Below are 20870 nucleotides of genomic sequence, written 5' to 3'. Positions count from 1 at the left end.
TTATATCAGCTGGCCCTTTGCCATTAATAATAAGATGTCAAAGATAAAGAGCATTGGCTTCTGCCATCAACATACCCAAAATCAAGTTCTCATCATTGGGATCAAGTGTCAAAACTGGGGGCTCCAAAATTCTAGGCATGTTCTGAGCATCCCAAATGATATTGTCCTCCCAACGTCCATATACCAGATCTTCATTATCAATGGGGAAAATGGAGTACCAAGGTTTATCATCATCCAATGTAGCTGTAAAACCTGACCAAACAAGAAGAGAAAACAGTAACAAACAAAACATTAATGCTCTTTTCAGTTATGATCCCAGCCAACAGAAAAAGAAAAAAAAAATTAGTGCAGGTATTCATATAACTATTTAAACGAAACCTACTAGATATCATGTATATATCACTTTGACAGAAACCACTGCTAACAAAATGTTCGTTGCAATACTGTTTATAATAGTTCAAATTTAAACAGCCTACTTACTAAGGGACTAGCTAAATAATTATGGTGGGGGGCTGGAGGGATGGCTCAGCAGTTAAGAGCACTGGTTGCTTTTCCAGAGGACCCAGGTTCAATTCCCAGCACCCACATGGTAGCTTACAACTATAACTCCAGTTGCCAGGAATTTGACACCCTCACAGAGACAAACACGCAGGTAAAACCCCAAAGCACACAAAATAAAAATAAGTAAATCTTTTTTTTTCGGTTTTTCAAGAGTAAATCATTTTTTAAAATATGATGATCAATATTGCTATTAAACTATATTAGCAAATAAAGCAATGGTCGATCGGCAAGGAAAACACGCTTCTAAGAATATTGTGTACAAAATAAGAATAATTAAGAATGCTATGCATTCAGGAGACAGAGAAACAGAGACAGAGAGAAGGATTGTGAGCCTGAGGGCTGACTAGATGGCTACACACCAAGATCTTGTATCAAAACACTATGGTACTGAGTTGCTATACTCTCCTTTAATCCTAGAACTTGGGAGGCAGAGAGAGGAAGAGGCCAGTCAGAGATGCACAGCAAGGCTTTGTCTCAAAAAACCAAAAATTTAAAAGAGACTATACAACCGAAAAAGTATTTAACTAAACCTGAAGGGAAAAGCCTTTTCGAAAGCTTTTTAAAAATTAAGGCATTTTAAGCCAGGTGGTGATAGCACACACTTTTTTTTTTTTTTTTTCGAGACAGGGTTTCTCTGTATAGCCCTGGCTGTCCTGGAACTCACTCTGTAGACCAGGCTGGCCTTGAACTCAGAAATCCACCTGCCTCTGCCTCCCAAGTGCTGGGATTCAAGGCGTTTTTTTTTTTTTTAATATCTTTTTTTAAACATTTTTTTATTATTATTCTTTTCTTTATTTACATTTCAAATGCTATCCCGAGAGTTCCCTATACCCCACCCCCGCCCCTGCTCCCCTACCCACCCACTCCCACTACTTGGCCCTGGCCTTCCCCTGTGCTGGGTCATATAAAGTTTACAAGACCAAGAGGCCTCTCTTCCCAATGATGGCTGACCAGGCCATCTTCTGCTACATATGTAGCTAGAGACTCGAGCTCAGGGGGTACTGGTTAGTTCATATTGTTGTTGCACCTACAGGGTTGCAGCCCCCTACAACTCCTTGGGTACTTTCTCTAGCTCCTTCATTGGGGGCCCTGTGTTCCACCCAATAGCTGACTGTGAGCATCCACTTCGGTGTTTGCCAGGCACTGGCATAGCCTCACAAGTGGCCGCTATATCAGGGTCCCTTCAGCAGAATCTTGCTGGCATGTGCATTAGTATCTGGGTATGGTAGCTGATGATGGGATGCATTCCCGGATGGGGTAGTCTCTGGATAGATAGCACACACTTTTAATCCAAGAATTCAAGAAGCAAGTGAATCTCTGAGTTTGAGACCAGCCTCATCTACAGAAAGTTCAAAGACAGCCATGGCTATACAGAGAAACCCTATCTTGAAAAAACAAAAACAAAATTAAGGCTTTTTTGAGTTGGGTGTGATGATGTATATGTATAATCCCAGCACTCACCAGGTAGGGGCTGAGGATACTGAGTCCAAGGACAACCTGAGTTATATATAGTTAAGACTGGATCAAAAAAAAAAAATCAATGGCAGGGTGGCAGTGGTAGTGGTGTGTTGCCTGCATTGTAAAATGAATCCAGGGTAACTGAGAAAATGTGGAGAATACAAAATGGTATAAAGAAAACTGAAGAAACTATAATAACCACTGCTGATACTTTAATATATTTTTGTCAGATTTTTGTTTATATGGCTCTATGTTTTTCATTTTTACAAATGGAATACCAAATATGCTGTTTCCTATTTCCTTTTCTTTACATTTTAAATATTTCCTGGCATTTACTGGATCAATCACAGTACTCAAGAGGCGAAGTTAAAAGGATTATTTCGAGTTCAAAGCAAGCCTGAAACATACATGGCAAGTACTAGGCCAGCAAGAAATCCTGTCTCAAAAATCCAATAAGTCAAGGTGACTTTTAAATATGCCTCCTCTGACCTCAGGGTTCATCAAAGGGTTATCAAAATCACCAGGAATAGAGACTGCCGGGCTGGAGAGATGGCTCAGAGGTTAAGAGCACTGGCTGCTCTTCCAGAGGTCCTGAGTTCAATACCCAGAAACCACATGGTGGCTCACAACCAACTGTAATGGGATCTGACACCCTCTTCTAGTGTGTCTGAAGACAGCTACAGTATACTCATATACATAAAATAAATTAAATCTTTAAAAAAACAAACAAAACAAAACCAGCGTTGTAACACTGAGCTTGAATGGCATGGCAACAAGCACTTGTACTGTAGTACTTAGGAAGCCTGAATTAGGAAGATGGTGAGTTTAAGGACAACCTGAGCTAATCAGCTGAGTTCCAGGTTAGCTTCAGGTACAGTGCAAGACCTTGTCTCAACATTTATTAAGCTTAACAATATACTTGCAGAAAAAAAATATAAAAAACGTTAATAATTGATAATCTTTAGAATATCCAATTTTTTCCTTTGACACTGTTTTCATGCTGTTAAGCACAGTTTTGTGTATGTGTGTTTTGCTTTGTTTGGTTAGTTGGCTTTTTGATACAGGGTCACTCTGTAGCCTTGGCTGTCACAGAACTCATTCTGTAGGTTAGGCTAACCTCAAATTCAGAGATCCCTAGTGCTGGGATCAGAGGCAAGAACCACCACTGCCTGGCTAAGTACAGTATTCTTTATTTTAACCTGGTTGATAAAAAAATTATAACATGATAAATATAAAGTGCCTTTATGAACAAAAAAATGAAAAAAAATCAGGTTAGATTTGAAGCATTTCACTTTCCCTCAGAAGCTTAAAGAGCACAAATAGGATTACTTATAATGACTGAGATGAAACCCTGTATGTTAGATATTAATGGCATAGAAGCACACCTTGCTGCACATTGTAGGCCATGGCATTCCTAGTCATACTGGAAGGAAGCCAGCCTGCCAAACTTGCACGCTGAGGTTTTGTTCCTTTGTGTTTGACATCCTCCCCATCCCAAATGATATCATCTTCCCAATGCAGCTGTGTCACCATTAGGAAGTTTTCATCTGCCAGAAGATCAATGCCACTGGTTTCCTCAAATTTCCTTAATTTCTGTATAAGGAGAAAGAAGAATCAATCAGTCAGTCACTGATCAAAGGTCCCAGTCCAGATCCTAAATGATTCATGAAGTGGTGCTTTTCCAGGCTTAGTGTCAAATACCTGCAGTGCTAGCACTTGGGAGACTGAAAGGAGAAGTCCAAGTTTGAAGTCAGCCCAGGATACAAAGTGTGACTGTTTCAAAAGCCAAGGATTGGCAATGTAGCTCAGTGATAAGAGTGCTTCCCCAGCATGTGCAAGACCTTGGAATCACTTTCCAGCACAGAAAAAAAAGTCATGTTTTACTTGTGCAAATTAACTGATAATGAAAAAAAATCTGCCTCCTCTCCCACTCCAACAGTACGAATTTCAAAAACAGCATCATTAGAGTAGGGCTTAGTCATACGAGGCCCTACTATGCAAGTCTCCTACCAAAGATTCTACTTAAGAAATGCCAGCTGAGTAGTAAAAATGAGAGAACCTTATGCACACTGATGATTCCTCTCTCATACACCGGAGTTGCTTACCTTTGTTATGTTGCATTTTATTGTAGGTTCATGTTCAGTCTTCTTCATTTTGAAGCCATAATCAAACCCACTGCCATCTTCAGGAACACCTAGCATGTCATACCACAGCCGGGCAGGTCCATAACGCCATTCTGCCACTCTTGGCTTGGTATCCATTACTTTATCTGTGTCTCCAGTTGACTGGGAAAACTTGGACTCGACAGGAGCCATCATTGTGATCTGTAACAAAGTCAGAGATGTAGAGGTGGGGAGGGGTTCCCTATTCCAAATGACCTAAGGCTACAGAGAATTAACAACTATACCGTGACTTAGAGGAACCACAAGGATGATTCCTGAACAGGAATTTTTACCTGGATATAACATGACATGCTCTATCCATGAGTAATAGCTTTATATTTAGCAATGTATCATCATCAACCCTGCCTTGCCCCACCAAAATATTTTTCTATTACAAGAAAAGTGAGACCATTGGATTTAGCTCATTATTAGTCATTGATAATTACAAAGAACTCTTAGTGCTAAAGTGTTAGTTACAACTTTGACATAAGCTAGAGAGCTTTCTACATGCCCCCTTGTAGACTTTAATCTCATGTCTACTTTGCCTACTTCATCATCAGAGAGACACTGGTCTGGAAGTGGAGGTGGTGCATAGTCATAGTTCCATAGAGATTTCTGGTTGACTTCTAATTCTGCTGAGCACTCCTCTTCTTGGACCTGCTCTTCCTGTATAAGTTCACGGTGCTTCTTTTTCCTCTTTCTCCGAGCACTCCTCCAAACAGACGGGACATTCTTCCCTGGTCCAAAAAGCCGTAAAAAGCGTAACACCTAGAACACAGTATTATGTCAGAGGTTCAGTGTCTGAAAAACTCTCAAGTGATCTATTCAAATGCAGGGGAAAAATGAAAGTGTGCTAAGTTCAGACCACAAAAGTATTATCCCTGAATAGGTCAATTATTTCTTCTTTCTTCTTTTGGTGTGGTAATGAGATTTGAACCTGGGGACTTGCACTCTATCAATGAGCTACATTCCCAATCCTTAGTTTTGTTTTGTTTTCTGAGACAGGGTCTCACTATATAGGAGTGACCTGGAACTTTCTATGTACAACAGACTGGCCTCAAACTCAGAGATTCACTTGCCTCTGCCTGGGTTTAAAGGCAAACACCACCATACCTGGCTAGTCTTTAGCTTCTTGAGTCAAGGTCTCACTAAGCTGCCCAGATTGTTCTTGAACTCACCCTGAAGCCCAGGAAGCCTTGAAGTTGTGATTCCCCCTGCCTTAGCCTCCCTAGTAGCTGGTGTCAAAGGTCTATACTACTAGGTATGATCCATAATCTCATATATTTGAATGTTGTGTTCCCAGTTAGTAGAACTGCCTGAGAAGGCTCAAGGAGTATGGCCTTACTGGAGAAGGAGTGTAACTGGGGGTAGGTTTTGAGTTTCAAAAGCTCAAGCCAGACCCAGTCTCATTCTCTGCCTGCAGATCCAGATATAAGTTTTCATTCAGCTATTGCTTAAGTACCATGCCTGCCACCGTGCTCTCTGTCATAATGTTCATGAATTGATTAACCCTCTGAAATTGTAAACAAGCATTCAATTAAATGCCTTCCTTTATAGGTTGCATTGGCCATGGTGTCTATTTATAGCGATTGAACAGTAACTAAGATACTTGGTTTCTTTTTTTGGGGGGGGGGGTTTCGAGACAGGGTTTCTCTGTATAGCTCTGACTGTCCTGGAACTCACTTTGTAGACCAGACTCACTTTGTAGAACTCAGAAATCCGCCTGCCTCTGCCTCCCAAGTGCTGGGATTAAAGGCATGCGCCACCACGCCCTTGGTTTACTTTTTATTCTAACAGGAAATTTATTTTATTTAGCCATGTGTTTACGTGTGTGTATGCAGGTGTACATGCCATAATACGTGGGTGGAGGTCAAAGGACAAGTCTCAGGAGATGGTTCTCTCTGACCAATTTGTGGGAGATCTGCAGAGCAAACTAAGATCCTGAGGCATGCATTCAAGTGCCTCTACCCAATGAACCATCTCACCAGCCATCAACAGGACAACTTTGTTGCTGCTATTGTTTGAGGCAGGTCTCTCTCTACATAGCCTTGGCTGTCCTGGAACTCACTATGTAGACCAATCTGGCCTCAAACTTACTGAGACCCACCTGCCTCTACCTCTCAAGTGCTGGGATTAAAAGCATGCACAACCACACTTGGCAACTGGGCAGCACATTTCCTACACACAACTTCAAAAAATTGATCTAATATAGCATAAAAAGTTCCTATATAAACAATTATCTGCCACTGAATAAGAACACCACTAAGACTCATGACTTACAATCATGTCAGTGGTAAGTCTCATGACTCATAACTGTATATTTAGCATTATAACAACAGAACTTGGAATCTGGAAAAAGTCAGTTTTCATTATGGACATTATCCGTACAAATTACCTTCCCAGGCCTAAATTCTGGAAAAAGTTCCGTGACACTTGGTAACAGCTTCGTGGCATCATGCTGCATAATTCCAGCCAATGGTAGAGTCAGCTGTCCATCCTTAGATTCAGACTGTGCTGCGTCCTGAGGTCCCATCTCAGATTCTGAGTCAGAGGAACTACTGAAGTCCACTTTCTCTGAGGCCAAAGAGGAAGGGGCAATGATGGAGGGCAAGATGATGCCTTCTCCATCTTCAGACACTGCAACAAGGAAAAGAAAGCCCTTTGGCATGTAACTATGAATACATTTCCTGAGATTCAGTCAACAAGCCCCTTGCCCCTTCTAAGCTAATATGCATGGTTCTGTGGCAGGAGATATAGTCCCAAGCACCCAGGTTACTAGTATGCAGGCCAGAAAACTCATCCAACCTATTACTTCCCACCATCCCCAAACTCACCTTGGACCTGGTACCCTAGGGTTGTGATGAGAGAAAATAAACACTATTACTACATTTACTACTTTCCATAAATGACCAATACTGTGTCCATATTGTGATTAATAACAAAATTATATTAATACTTCACATTAATCAGGCCCTTTTTGTTCAGTTCGGAGATCTATAAGATGGAGAATTGTTAAAGCCTACAGAATAACAAAAAATAAACTCTACATACAAAGTCAAATAACATTAACCTTGCAAACTAAAGAAAATGGCTCAAAGTACCAACTGAAGAAATTTAGGTTACCATAGTCTCAAAATATAAAAGACCGGGGCAAGGCATGGTGGCATACACCTTTGATCCCAGGCCTCAGCAAGCAAAGGCAAGCAAATCTCTATGAGTTTAAGGCCAACCCAGTTTATCTAGAGTTCCAGGTCATCCAGAGATACACAGTGAAGCCTTGCTTCAAAAAAACAAAAACAAAAACAAACAAACAAAACAACAACAAAACAGATAGGTGCTGCTCTTCATCTAATCTATGGCCGGATTATTACTGTTACAGGGTTACAAATGGTGAGAGAACAACACTATAGGAGTGATGCTCCATGCCAGAAAGTTGTTTGATTTTGGAGACAGTTCTGTTCCATAGGCCTAGCTAGCCTCAATCTAGCCATCCTCCTGTCTTCAAAGTACTGAGAATACAGGCATACACTACCATGATCAGATTAAAAGGGGTTTTTTTTTGAACAGGTAAGTTCTAAATATGAGTATATAATTTACATCAGAAAGTCTTGGGGGAACAGAGTATGGTAGCTCATACGTGTAATCCCAGCATTAAGAAGGCAGAAACAGGGGCTGGTGAGATGGCTCAGTGGGTAAGAGCACCTGACTGCTGTTCTGAAGGTCCGGAGTTCAAATCCCAGCAACCACATAGTGGCTCATAACCATCCATAACAAGATCTGACACCCATTTCTGGAGTGTCCGAAGACAGCTACAGTGTACTTACATATAATAAATAAATCTTTAAAAAAAAAAAAGAAGGCAGAAACAGAAGGATTAAAGGCAGTCTGGCCTATTATAGAAAATTCCAGTGAGGTGCTTCACAGTGAAACCCTGTCTCAAAAAAAATGTACATGGGAAACCCACTCCAGTAACTGTGATGGCAACCTAATTTGAGGAGGGAGCACTATATTAAATTAATATTTCTTAACTGAGTGTTACTTAATATTTTATAAGTAAAATATTTATTCAATATCAGTATTTGACACTTATATAATTTTTTAAGAAGAGGAATCCTTTTCTAATATATTATTTTCAGATTTACTTTTATGTGCACTGGTATTCTGCCTGCATGTTTGTCTGTCTGAAGGCATTATATTCTTTTTTTTAAAAAAGATTTATTTATTTTATGTATGAGTATCCTGTAGCTGTACAGATGGTTATGAGCCACCATGTGGTTGCTGGGATTTGAACTCAGGACCTTCGGAAGAGCAGTCAATGCTCTTATCTGCTGAGCCATCTCACCAGCCCAAAGGCATTATATTCTTTGGAACAGAAGTTACAGATAGTTGTGAGCTGTCATGTTGGTGCTGAGAATTGAACCCAGGTCCTCTGGAAGAGTAACCACTGCTCTTAACCACTGAGGCATCTTCTCTCCAGCCCTCTAACTACTATTATTAAAATTTTAAAAGCCCCTTAAGCATGCCCAAAGCCTGGCTTTATGAATAGGAACTCATTCCTAAAAGGAAGTATACTTTTTTTTTTAACTTACCACCAGTAATATCATCTTGGTCCTTCTCTTTCTTCAGTGGTCCTGGGGGTGGAGGTGGAGGAGGCATCAATTTGCAATCAATATCTTCACAATCAGCATCATAGTCATCTTCATCATAATCTGGCAAAACCAAGATGATCTCCTTAATATGAAGAATGCTATACAATACCCTTGAGATTCCTCCAAATCTCAAGAATTTAAAGCACCATAGAAGTACTGTATATCCTTTAAGAATACACAGAAGAGTCTTCTCTGTGTGTGGCACATGCCTTTAATCTCAACACTCGGGAGGCAGAAGCAGGTAGATCTCTGAGTTTGAGGACAACCAGGGCTACAGAGTAAGAACCTATCTCAAAAAAAAAAATCCCAAATAAAACATAAAAACAATATATAGAAAATGTAGCTTCTGGGCTGGTGAGATGGCTCAGCGGGTAAAAGCACCCGACTGCTCTTCCAAAGGTCCAGAGTTCAAATCCCAGCAACCACATGGTGGCTCACAACCATCCTTAACAAGATCTGACGCCCTTTTCTAGAGTGTCTGAAGACAGCTACAGTGTACTTACATATAATAAATAAATAAATCTTGAAAAAAAAAAGAAAATGTAGCTTCTGCCTTCAGAAAGCTATGATATAGCCGGGCGTGGTGGCGCACGCCTTTAATCCCAGCACGCGGGAGGCAGAGGCAGGCGGATTTCTGAGTTCGAGGCCAGCCTGGTCTACAGAGTTCCAGGACAGCCAGGGCTACACAGAGAAACCCTGTCTCGAAAAAACCAAACCAAAAAAAAAAAAATAATATAGAAAGCTATGAAATAGCCAAATGTTCATTTCTCACGTAGAGTAGGAGAGCTTCCAGGAACTGTTTGAAACTTTTTCCTTATCATACTAGGTTTTGTTTTTCACTTTGTTCAATTTCCTAATTAAATATTCTTCCCCGGTTTCTAAAATTAAAAAAAAAAACACAACTAAATTTTCTTCACAGTTCCCAAGTCCTAGATATACTTTTTCTGTATATATTTTAGTTTTTCTGTATATATTTAGTTATTCTGTCTATATTTTAGTTGATCATTCTTTTCAGTGCTTTTTAACAATTGGCAATACTCAATAATCAGTTCCAAACAACGTATTTTGGGTTGGGTTGGTTTTTCAAGATGAGGTTTCTGTATAGTCCCAGCTGTCCTGGAACTTGCTCTGCTGTACATGAAGGTGGCCTAGAACTCAAGAGATTTGCCTGCCTCTGCCTCCTAAATGCTGGGATTAAAGGTGCGCACCACCCCACCTGGCTAAAGGACTGTTATGTATTTTATGAGTATTGGCGCTTTGTCTTCATGTATATCCGTACATCATAAGATGGCATTAGATCTCAATATAGATGGTTGTAAACCACCATGTGATTTCTAGAAATGAAACTTAGGACTTAGGACTTCTTAAGTACTGAGTCATCTCTCCAGCCCTTCATATTTTATTTTCAATGTTTTGAAACAGAATCACATGCAACCTAAGTACTGGGATTGCAGGCGTGTACTACTTTCCCTGCCCAAATATTCTTTTCTTCTACATATTTCCTTTTTCAACAATCACCCTTACCAGCCAGTATAGTGGAACATGTTTGTAATCCCAACACTTGGAGTCAGGCTGGAAGATTAGAAGTTTGAGCCCATAATTAACTAACATACCAAGTTCAAGGCTGCTCTGGATTATGCTGCCTCAAAATAGCAAAAACAATGACAACAATAACAACAAAAGACCTCACGGGATCTGGCAAGATGGCTCAGTGGATAGACACCTACCACCAATCCTAACAACTTGAGTTTGATCCTCAGGATCTATGTGGCAGAAGAAAAGAACTGATTCCTTCAAGTTATCCTCTGACCTGTGGTTGGGGCATATGCTTCCACACACAAAACAATAAATGTAATTTTAAAAATAAACAAAAATAGAGGATGGACCAATAGCTCAGCAGAAAAAGCAACTCTTATTCTTATAGAAGACTTGTAGCAGCTCACAATTTTCCATAATGCCAAAACTCCAGTTCCAGAGGATCTGACATGTTCATCTGACTTCCAAGAGAATCAGGCACACACATGGTGTATATAACATACATACAGGCAAAACACCCACACAAATAAATACATCTTTTAAAAATATGATAAAGACACAACTTGACGGGCATGGTGGCACATGCCTCTAATCCCAGCACTCGGGAGGCAGAGGCAGGTGGATTTCTGAGTTCAAGGCCAGCCTGGTCTACAAAGTGAGTTCCAGGACAGCCAGGGCTATACAGAGAAACCCTGTCTCGAAAAAAAAAAAAAAAAAAGACACAACTATTTTAAAAGGCAGGAGGTTGGAGAGATGGCTCAGTCATTAAAAGTACTGGCTGGCTTAGTCTCCCAGACAACCTGAATTTGATTTCTAGTAGCTACACGGTGGCTAACAACCATCTGTAGCTTCAGTTTTAGCACACCCAATTGGCATCTGTGGACAACGCAAATACATAAGCAAGTAGAAATACTATTACACATAAAATAAAATAAATCTAAACAAAAAGCCCCCAAGGGCCAATGAGACAACTTATCAGATAAACGAGTTTGCTGCACATAAGCTTGGCCACTTGAGTGAGTTCAATCCCTAAGAGTCCAAGTAGAGATGGAAGAAAACAACCGACTCCACAAAGTTGTCCTCTAACCTCTACACGTGTGCTGTGGTGCACACACAAAATAGTATTACCCATATTAATCTTTTTTTTTTGAGGCCATGTTTATAAATGTTTGGGCCAGGAAGTGGCACTATTAGGAAGTGTAATTTTGTTGGAGTAGGCATGTCACTGTGGGTATGGCCTTTAATAATAGCCCTAGCTGCCTGGAAGCCAGTATTCTGCTAGCAGCCTTCAGATGAGGATGTAGAACTCTCAGCTCCTCCTGTACTGTGCCTGCCTAGATGCTACCATGCTCCCAACTTAATGACAATGGATTGAACCTCTAAGCCAGCCCCAACTAAATGTGGTCCTTATAAGAGTTGCCTTGGTCATGGTGTTTCTTCACAGCAGTAAAACCCTAAGACAAGGTCCCTCTATATATCTCTGGCTGTCCTGGAACTTTCTATGTTAGACAAGGCTAGCCTCAAATTCAGAAGTTCGTCTACTTCTGCTTCCCACTCTACTAATTTAAATCCAAATATACATCCTATATATCCTAACTCACCTTATTTCTACAATTTTACCACATCTTGGCTGCCTAAAGGAACCTTTCCAGACAAAATATCAACTCTTTTTCTTAGGCTTACTAGGTGCTTTCCCATCATGTAATCACAAACTTAAATCTCTCAAAAAGCATTAATAATTTTTCCTTTTCTTTTTTCTTCTTTTTTTATTTTTTATTTTTTTTTTTTTTTTGTTTTTTTGTTTTTTTTCGAGACAGGGTTTTCTCTGTGTAGTCCTGACTGTCCCGGAACTCACTCTAGACCAGGCTGGCCTGGAACTCAGAAATCCACCTGCCTCTGCCTCCCAAGTGCTGGGATTAAAGGCGTGTGCTACTACGCCCAGCTGTGTTAATTTTATTGATGGGCTGGAGAGATGGCTCAGTGGTTAAGAGCACTGATTGTTCTTCCAGAGGTCCTGAGTTCAATTCCCAGCAACCACATGGTGGTTCACAACCATCTGTAATGGGATCCGATGTACTCTTTTGGTGTGTGTCTGAAGACAACTATGGTGTACTCATATAAATAAAAATAAATAAATCTTAACATAATAATAGTAGTAGCAGTAATAATAATAATAATAATTTTATTGATTACAGAAGAAAATTGAGGATTACTACAAATGACAAATTCAAGTGAAATATGAAGTTGGGATTGAACCTTTCATTTTCTGACCCAAAAATCTATTCTTTCTGTTCTACCATACTATTTTATAGTCAGGCTGGCTACTAACTTGTTACAGCATCAAATTTCAAATAACGTACACATGAAGAAGCTACAAGCTGGGCGTGGTGGCGCACGTCTTTAATCCCAGCACTTGGGAGGCAGAGGCAGGCGGATTTCTGAGTTCGAGGCNAGCCTGGTCTACAAAGTGAGTTCCAGGACAGTCAGGACTATACAAAGAAACCCTGTCTCGAAAAACCAAAAAAAAAAAAAAAAAGCTACAAATTTTGCTTTATCCTTGGTTTTTGCTACTTAGCTGTATGTCCGCTATTTCTTAAAATACAAAACTTTGAAGTCAAAGACTTCCTGGTCTCTCTGGTTAGTCCCCTGCCAGCCAGAGCTCCATTATGAGACTGTCTTAGCCACTGTTCTACTGTTGTGATGAGGGTAAGAGCACCCGACTGCTCTTCCGAAGGTCCGGAGTTCAAATCCCAGCAACCACATGGTGGCTCANAACCATCCGTAACAAGATCTGACGCCCTCTTCTGGAGTGTCTGAAGACAGCTACAGTGTACTCACATATAATAAATAAATAAATCTTTAAAAAAAAAACCTATAACAACAATAAAAATAAAGCCAGGGACGGTGGTGTACACCTTTAAAAAGAGTTCACCTCCTCAAAGTCTTAATTACCTTGACCCCCTGCCAAGTACTACAAAGAAGTTCATTTGTAAATCAATGTGAAGAGATAGGTACCAAGAAAGATGGGAACTAATAGCATAATAGAAGGCATCCCTAAAGTACAAGACAACCAGGAGGCAAGCACACCAGTAAACTGACATTCTATCAAACACAGCACCCATTTCAAGGACGTTAACTCATAGAAATCCGCCCCCCATCCATCCACTTTACCTTCCCTAGTCAAGACAGTATATCAGACCCCAAACTGCCAACTCCCACTGCAAACCAGAGATGGACCACCTACCCTTAGGCTAAGTCAGGATGCTCAAAAATAATATCTATGTAGTTTGACAAACAATTTTGGTAGCTCATTAAAACTTAATTATGACAGTCTACAAAGGAATTTGAGCTTATAGTTGGCTTATGCCTTAATAGAAATAACTGTTTTACTTTTGTTTCATGAATTATGCTGCATGTGGTGGGTCTATATAAGAAGCATTTACCAGAAGAAATGGCACCTTTAGTCCCAGCAACTCAAAAGCCTGATGGTTGAGCAAAGCAGTGAGATTCTGTGTCCAAAAAAGGGTTGGAGGGAGAATAAGGGAAGAGGTAACACACAAATCTATTAACTGCTTCTCAAAAGCTAAGTTCAAAAGTTGGGGGTGGGGGTGGGGGTTGGTTGTTTTGTTTTTGAGATTTTTTTGAAACAGAGTTTCAGATAGCTCAAGATGATCTTGAACTCACAGCTTGAAAACCCAGTATTTCAGATCCTCCTGCCTCTAACTCCCAAGTGCTATGATTACCAGCCTACATTTCCATGCCCTGGGCTAATTATTTATGAAAGCTTTTAATCTAAACTGAGCAGCATAAAATCTAATTTGAAGACGTAAACAATGAACACCATCATCTAAGTTTTGAGTAGTGAAGTTCTACATGGCAATTTAAAGACTCAACCATAACCAACAGCTAGAGGTTCCAGATCACACTCTAAAATTCAGAAAATAGACTTTACCTTATGGAACTAAACTGCATATCAAAGTTTATCACACATGCCAAATATCCCATCAATGTATCAATGTCTAATGAACTGACTTTTTTTTTTTTTTTTTGGTTTTTCGAGACAGGGTTTCTCTGTATAGCTCTGGCTGCCCTGGAACTCACTTTGTAGACCAGGTTGGCCTCGAACTCAGAAATCCACCTGCCTCTGCCTCCCGAGTGCTGGGATTAAAGGCGTGCACCACCACGCCCGGCTTCATGAACTGACTTTTTAAGTCAGTCAAGTTGTGCTAAGTGCAGAACATTTAAAAGTTCTACACATTTTTAAAGTTCTCCAGAGTTCAAGTTTCCCTTACCTAATAGAAAGTTAGGAAATAAAAAAATCAGCCAGGCAGTGGTGGCACATGTCTTTAATCTCAGCACTTGGGAGGCAGAGGCAGGCAAATTTCTGAGTTCAGGGCGAGCCTGGGCTACAGAGAGAGTTCCAGGACAGCCAGGGCAATACAGAGAAACCCAGCACCCAGTGAGGAAGAAGTCCTCCATCCTCAGGTGATTTCCTATAATGGAGGGAAATCCTCAGATCATTCACCTTGTCCTTTGTCCCCCAAGACAACCTCCAGAAAGTGTTTTAGTTTCTGCTTTTGTCTAGGTTCCTCTAGACAATCCAGACCTCAAGACCCAGAGCCATGTTCTCCAGAAATACTCACAATTTGATGTCCTATTTATATACATACAGTTATCATGAGAAATCTTTCCAAAGCCTTATTTCCTCAGAGACCATCTAAGAACACACACTGGGGAGAAGCCCTGTGTGTGCAGTGAGCTAGGATGCAAATGGAAACTCCACCCTTTAGATATGTTCACCAGACACGGGGAGAAGCACACTGGGGAGTGTCCCTACCAGAGTATTTACAGCAAGCAATGGCATTCTAAATTGGACAGCCTCAAGCAGCATTTGACATGCTGATCTCCACTTTTACCCAGCACTGCAACCTGACTGCCCACCTAATGTCTTTCCTAATAAAATGGTATTTCCTCTTACAGAAAACTTTGAGCACTCCTACTATATGCTATTGCTGTTTTTAAAATACTAAGCTAATGAAATTATGAATATGAATACAAATAAAATATAATAAATCTCTTGCAAGTTAAGCATGCCTATAATCCCCAAAACTTGTTAGGTAGAGGCAAGAATATCAAAAGAGTTCCAAAACTAACCTCAGCTACATTATCAATTTTGAGGTCTAAAAGTTTCAAAAATAAAAAATAAAAGCAGAGTGTGGTGGTACAAGACTTTAATCCCAACACTCCAGAGGCAGAGGCCAAACAAATAAACCTCTTCCAATTCTGGGATTGTTATTCTAAAATACAGCAGGGAAAACACATTTTGAACAAGAAGAAGTATAATAGGGGAGTTATTTTAGTCAAAATACATTTGCTGATTGACATGAGATTGTAAACATAATCCTGCTTAATCTTAAAATCTTAAGAGCAGCCGGGCATGGTGGCTCACGTTTAATCCCAGCACTCGGGAGGCAGAGGCAGGTGGATTTCTGAGTTTGAGGCCAGCCTGGTCTACAGAGTGAGTTCCAGGACAGCCAGGGCTANACAGAGAAACCCTGTCTCGAAAAACCAAAAAAAAGAAAAATCTTAAGGGCAGAGAGTGGGTTTGCTTTAATCTTTAACTTTGAAAAGCATCTAAGAATAGTTACAGCAAATCTACAGGTACTTAAATATACGAGATTACAAGAAATCATTTTCACCCTTGTCATTAATCAACAGTTTGAGACTGAACATTATAAAAATAAAAGCCTGAATTTGGCACTGAATTGACAATGGAAACCTCAGACAGAGCAAACGTTATAGGCAGGGAAGAACAATGACAGAGATCAATACAGAAGTCAGAGCCCAAAATAAACTTATTCAGGAAGAAAATGCACTACACTGCCAATTTTACAACATCAAAGAATACCAGGCATAGTGGGGAACATGTCTAATCCCAGCACTTGGGAAGCAGAGGCAGGTGGGTCTCTATGAGTTTGAGACCATCTGACATGCATAATGAGTTCCAGGACAGGCAGGGCTATGGTGAAAGACCCCAATGCTAGAAAACGAGAGAGAGAGAGAGAGAGAGAGAGAGAGAGAGAGAGAGAGAGAAACACCTGTGTGACAAAGGGGTTGCAAGCTCCCCATTGTCTGCTGGTATCTTCTACTTTCATCTTCTGCCACTTCGTTGATGTCAGAATAGTCCACAGCATCCTCTCTACTCCTAATCCATCCTATGGATAAAAAGGGAGACGTCTCAAGAGAAAGCAAGTAATTATCACTTCCATAGAAAATCCCCACTGATATGTGTACAACAGCTAATCTCCTCCCCCGACCCACACTGTCCTCCCCCGACCCACACTTCACCTTCATCCTTTACCAGGGAACCATCACCCCCGGCCAATTCTTCATTTGCTGTGAGTTCAGTGATCAGACTGCCAAGACCCAATGCCCCCAAGCCTGCAAGATGCTTCTTGCACTCCTGCGAAGGGGACAGACAACATGAGAGTCGAAAGTAACATCTAAACCTGAAGGTCCTACACAAGGTATATTTCCCTTGCTCATAACAAAGTCACAAATCCATGATGTGCTGCTCAAAGTAACATCACATTCAAGAACTGTATAGGAAATCTCCTAAATTCCATACAGATCAGATGCGAACAACACACGTTCCATCCATAGTCCTGGCTCGGATCAGCAAAAGCTGGAAACGCACAGTTCCAAGAGTCTTTGAGAAGGTCTTCAACAGTGGCGCTTCTGATAACCTGACAGGAGTTAACTATTATTTTTCCTACCAGGTAAGAAGAATGTCACCTTCAAAGCAAACACCTCTGTATCAGTGACTGACACTTAAGACTTTTCCTCTTCATTCTTCCTCAGAGTCGAGCCCTCTCGCGCTGTCTCTCGTTCTCCCCAGGCACAGCACCCGCCGCCCGCGGCCCACAACTCACGTCATCCAAGACGCTTTCGCCTTCCAGCTGCCCTGCTTCATTGATGTTGCCGAACAGGAACCCAGTTAGAGAAAACGGGCCTCCACCAGCCGAATCTTCGTCGCTGTCCGTGTCAGACATGACCGCGGAAGGGCTACCGCTCCCCGCTTCCTACAGCAGCCCAGCCCACTCTGGGCCCATGGGCGGGAAATAAAAAAAACGTCAGTCGCACACTAGTGACTTGCAGTGCTCCCTGACCCAACCAGAGCCTACCGGAAGTTGAAAAAAAAAGAAAGGACGGGCTGTCCTACGTGATCCTTTGATCTCGGGATGGCTACTTCACTCGACGTTTTTGATTGGTCCATCCAAGATCAGGCTGAAGAACTGGAAGGTGATTGGTCAAACAAGCCATCAGTCCCGCCCATCAACTGCGCGGGTCCGTTCTGGTTGCTATGGTAAGAGCGGCAGATTTTTCTCCAATAAGAAAGTAGACCTGAGGCCCCGTGACCTATGACCCCTGGAAACAGATTTGAGCCGCCTTTTCCGGTTTGTGCAGTTCCTCAAAAGCACAGTACTATGAACTGTTACGGGGGCGACTGCTACTTATTTTGAATTTACATTTTCTCATAATAAAACGTGAAGCTTAGTAAAATGAGCAACCGAAACTTCAAGATTCACAAACATTAAACATTTTCATAGTGTTTTTTTAGCGCACATATTTGATTCCCAGAACCATAAATACATAAATAAATAAATAAATAAATAAATAAATAAATAAATAAATAAATAAATGTAAAAGCCTGAGAGAAGAAAGAAACCGAGCGGGAGAATGGGGGGGGGGGTGAAGGAGGAGGGAGGAGAGAAAATGAAAGTGAGAGACGGAAAGTAAATATGGGATACAGCTCACTGGCCAACATAGGTTCAATTCCCTGTACTTAAAAAATAACCTTATTCGGATTTCTGAGTTCGAGGCCAAAGTGAGTTCTACAAAGTGAGTTCCAGGACAGTCAGGGCTACACAGAGAAACCCTGTCTCGAAAAAACAAAAAACGACAAAAAACAAAACAAAACAAAAAACCTTATTTTGCGGGTTATGTAAAGCTGAGGTAGAATGAGGTAGAAGTGTCTCTGAGTTCAAGACCAGCATAGTATACAGAGTTAACTTACAAGCTTAGAGAAACCCTATGCTAAAAAAAAAGAAAATTCTCGGGGCTGGAGAGATGGCTCAGTGGGTAAGAGCACCCGACTGCTCGTCCGAAGATCCGGAGTTCAAATCCCAGCAACCACATGGTGGCTCATAACCATCCCTAACAAGATCTGACTCCCTCTTCTGGAGTGTCTGACAACAGCTACAGTGTACTTACATATAATAATAAATAAATTCATTCATTCAAAAAAATTCTCCAGGCGATGGTGGCACACGCCTTTAATCCCAGCACTCGGGAGGCAGAGGCAGGCGGATTTCTAAGTTTGAGGCCAGCCTGGTCTACAGAGTGAGTTCCAGGACAGCCAGGGCTACACAGAGAAACCCTGTCTCGAAAAACCAAAAAAAAAAAAAAAGTACTTTAGTACTTTATATATTTGTCTAAAAATAGACATATTGAACCAGTGAGATGCCTCAGTGGGTAAGATATCTGCCACCAACCCCGGAGTTCCATCCTGAGGACATATTTTGTTTCCGATCACCATGTTGGCCCACAGAGGTGTTGGAATTTGTTGCCAAACTGAGGATCTGTTCATTGCTCCTACTTTGCATTAAAACTTAAGAATCTCACTTAAGTTTCCTGTGCCTGGCCTTGAATTTTCCATTCTTTGCTTCCCACCTAACCGAAATTATAGGTCTTTGCCAGCAAGTTCAGCCCTGTGATTATTTTGATCACCTCTCTTTAGTATATACATGGGGACATTTTCTTTTTTTAAGATTTATTTTTGAAATGATCTGTATGTGTCTGTGCACAGGTTCATGCACTGGAGTGCAGTTGTTCACGGAGGCCAGAGCTGTTGACTGCCTCTGGAGTTGGAACTGCTTGATGTGAGTAGTGCAAACTGAGTTCAGGTCCTCAGGAAGAGCAGCGGGCTCTCACAGGATTTCTCTGTGTAGCACTGACTGTCCTGGAACTAATGCTGTAGCCAGGCTGGTCTCGAACTCAGAAATCCACCTGCCTCTGCCTCCCGAGTGCTGGGATTAAAAGGCATGCGCCACCACGCCCGGCAAACTCTCACTCTTTATTATATATGCCTTGGCTTGCCACTGTCAGATAGCCTGGAACTGGAACTACAGACAGTTGTGCGCTGCCATGTGTGTGGTGGGAACTGAACCCTGTCTCAAAAAACAAAAATTATAATGATACATTAAAACTCATACTATACCCCTTCCTAATTTAAGATTTACTTATTTTTATTTATTTTATGAATGTCTTTTTGCATATGAATGTTTTGTCAAATATGTTTGTGCACTGTGTGTTTTATCTGGTGATTTCAGAGGCTAGAAGAGGCCGTTGGATCCTCTGTAGCTCCAGTCACAGACAGCTGGAAGTTGTCCTGTGAGTTCTGGAAAGTGGACCCGGTTCCTTTGCAAGAGCAAGCGCTCTTCACCGCTATACCATCTCTCCAGCCCTTTTCTTTTTATTTGTGTGTTTTGCTTGTTTTGCTTCTGTTTGATTTTTGTGTGTGTGTGTGTGTGTTTGACTTTTGTAAAGAGATTTTTTTTACTGGTAATTGTGTGGATCCATAGTTTTTTGTGTATTCAATGCAGATAGGATGCCATAGAGGCCAGAAGAAGTTGTCTGATCCCATGTGAGTGCTGGCTACTGATAGGAAGCCATGCCAGGTCCTCAGCCATAACCATTCTTAATCACTGAGCCATCTTTTCCACATGTATATCTGTATGCCATATGCATGCCTGAAGCTCTCAGAGGCAAGAAGAACCCCCGGAACTGAAGTTACAGACAGTTTTGAGCCACCATGTGGACACTGAGAAGTATAACCTGGGTCCTCTAGAAGAGCAGCCAGTGCTCTTAACCCTTGACCCATCTCTTCAGTCTCTTACTTGTTTTTTGCAATGCTATGGATAGAACATGGAGTCTATACATACTAGAGAAGTCTTGAGCACTAAGCTACAAACATTTTTTTTTATGTTGAGGCAGGATCTCTCTAAATTGCCAAGGCAATCTTGGAGCTCTGAGTCCTATCTCAGCTAAACAGATAGCTGAAATTACAAGTGCGTAGCACCACACCTGGATCCCCACTTGATTTTGGTTTCAATTTTGGTTTGGTTTTTGAGATAGGGTCTCATATAATTCAGGCTAGTCACAAACTCTATGTACCTGAGGATGAGCTTGAACTTCTGATTCTCCCACTCCATTTCTTGGGTGCTCAGATGTTGAGCATGAACCATGATGTCAGGTGTCTGCAGGACTAAACCTGGGCCCTGTGCATGCTAGAAAAGCACTCTACCAACTCAGCTACTTCCCCAGGCCCCTCATATTTGCTTTTGTGTTCTTTTCTAATATTTATTTTTATTATTTATTTTTCTTGGTTTTTCTTTTTTTTTTAGATTTATTTTATTTATTTATTTATTTATTTATTATATGT

The 20870-nt window shown here is 41.0% G+C and overlaps 1 protein-coding gene across 3 annotated transcripts in view; it reads right to left on the bottom strand.

The window, feature by feature from the left end:
* Positions 1–17539, bottom strand: part of Taf1 (TATA-box binding protein associated factor 1) — a 71160-nt gene extending 53621 nt beyond the window's left edge. For 2 of the 3 annotated variants that reach the window (XM_029534165.1, XM_029534166.1), the window contains exons 1-9: positions 17299–17539; positions 16715–16829; positions 16465–16581; positions 8771–8890; positions 6577–6818; positions 4731–4949; positions 4125–4343; positions 3405–3612; positions 76–252 (exon numbers count right to left, since the gene is read on the bottom strand). In XM_029534165.1, the coding sequence (XP_029390025.1) occupies positions 76–252; positions 3405–3612; positions 4125–4343; positions 4731–4949; positions 6577–6818; positions 8771–8890; positions 16465–16581; positions 16715–16829; positions 17299–17418 (1537 nt within the window). In that variant the 5' untranslated portion in view covers positions 17419–17539. The remainder of the gene's footprint in view (positions 1–75; positions 253–3404; positions 3613–4124; positions 4344–4730; positions 4950–6576; positions 6819–8770; positions 8891–16464; positions 16582–16714; positions 16830–17298) is intronic. The other variant, XM_021187431.2, reaches the window with a different exon arrangement.
* Between the last annotated feature and the right edge of the window lie 3331 nt (positions 17540–20870).

This window comes from Mus pahari, chromosome X, assembly GCF_900095145.1.
Source record: "Mus pahari chromosome X, PAHARI_EIJ_v1.1, whole genome shotgun sequence".
NCBI lineage: Eukaryota > Metazoa > Chordata > Mammalia > Rodentia > Muridae > Mus > Mus pahari.
Note: the sequence above shows the minus strand (reverse complement) of the source record. Positions and strands in the feature narration are given on the sequence as shown.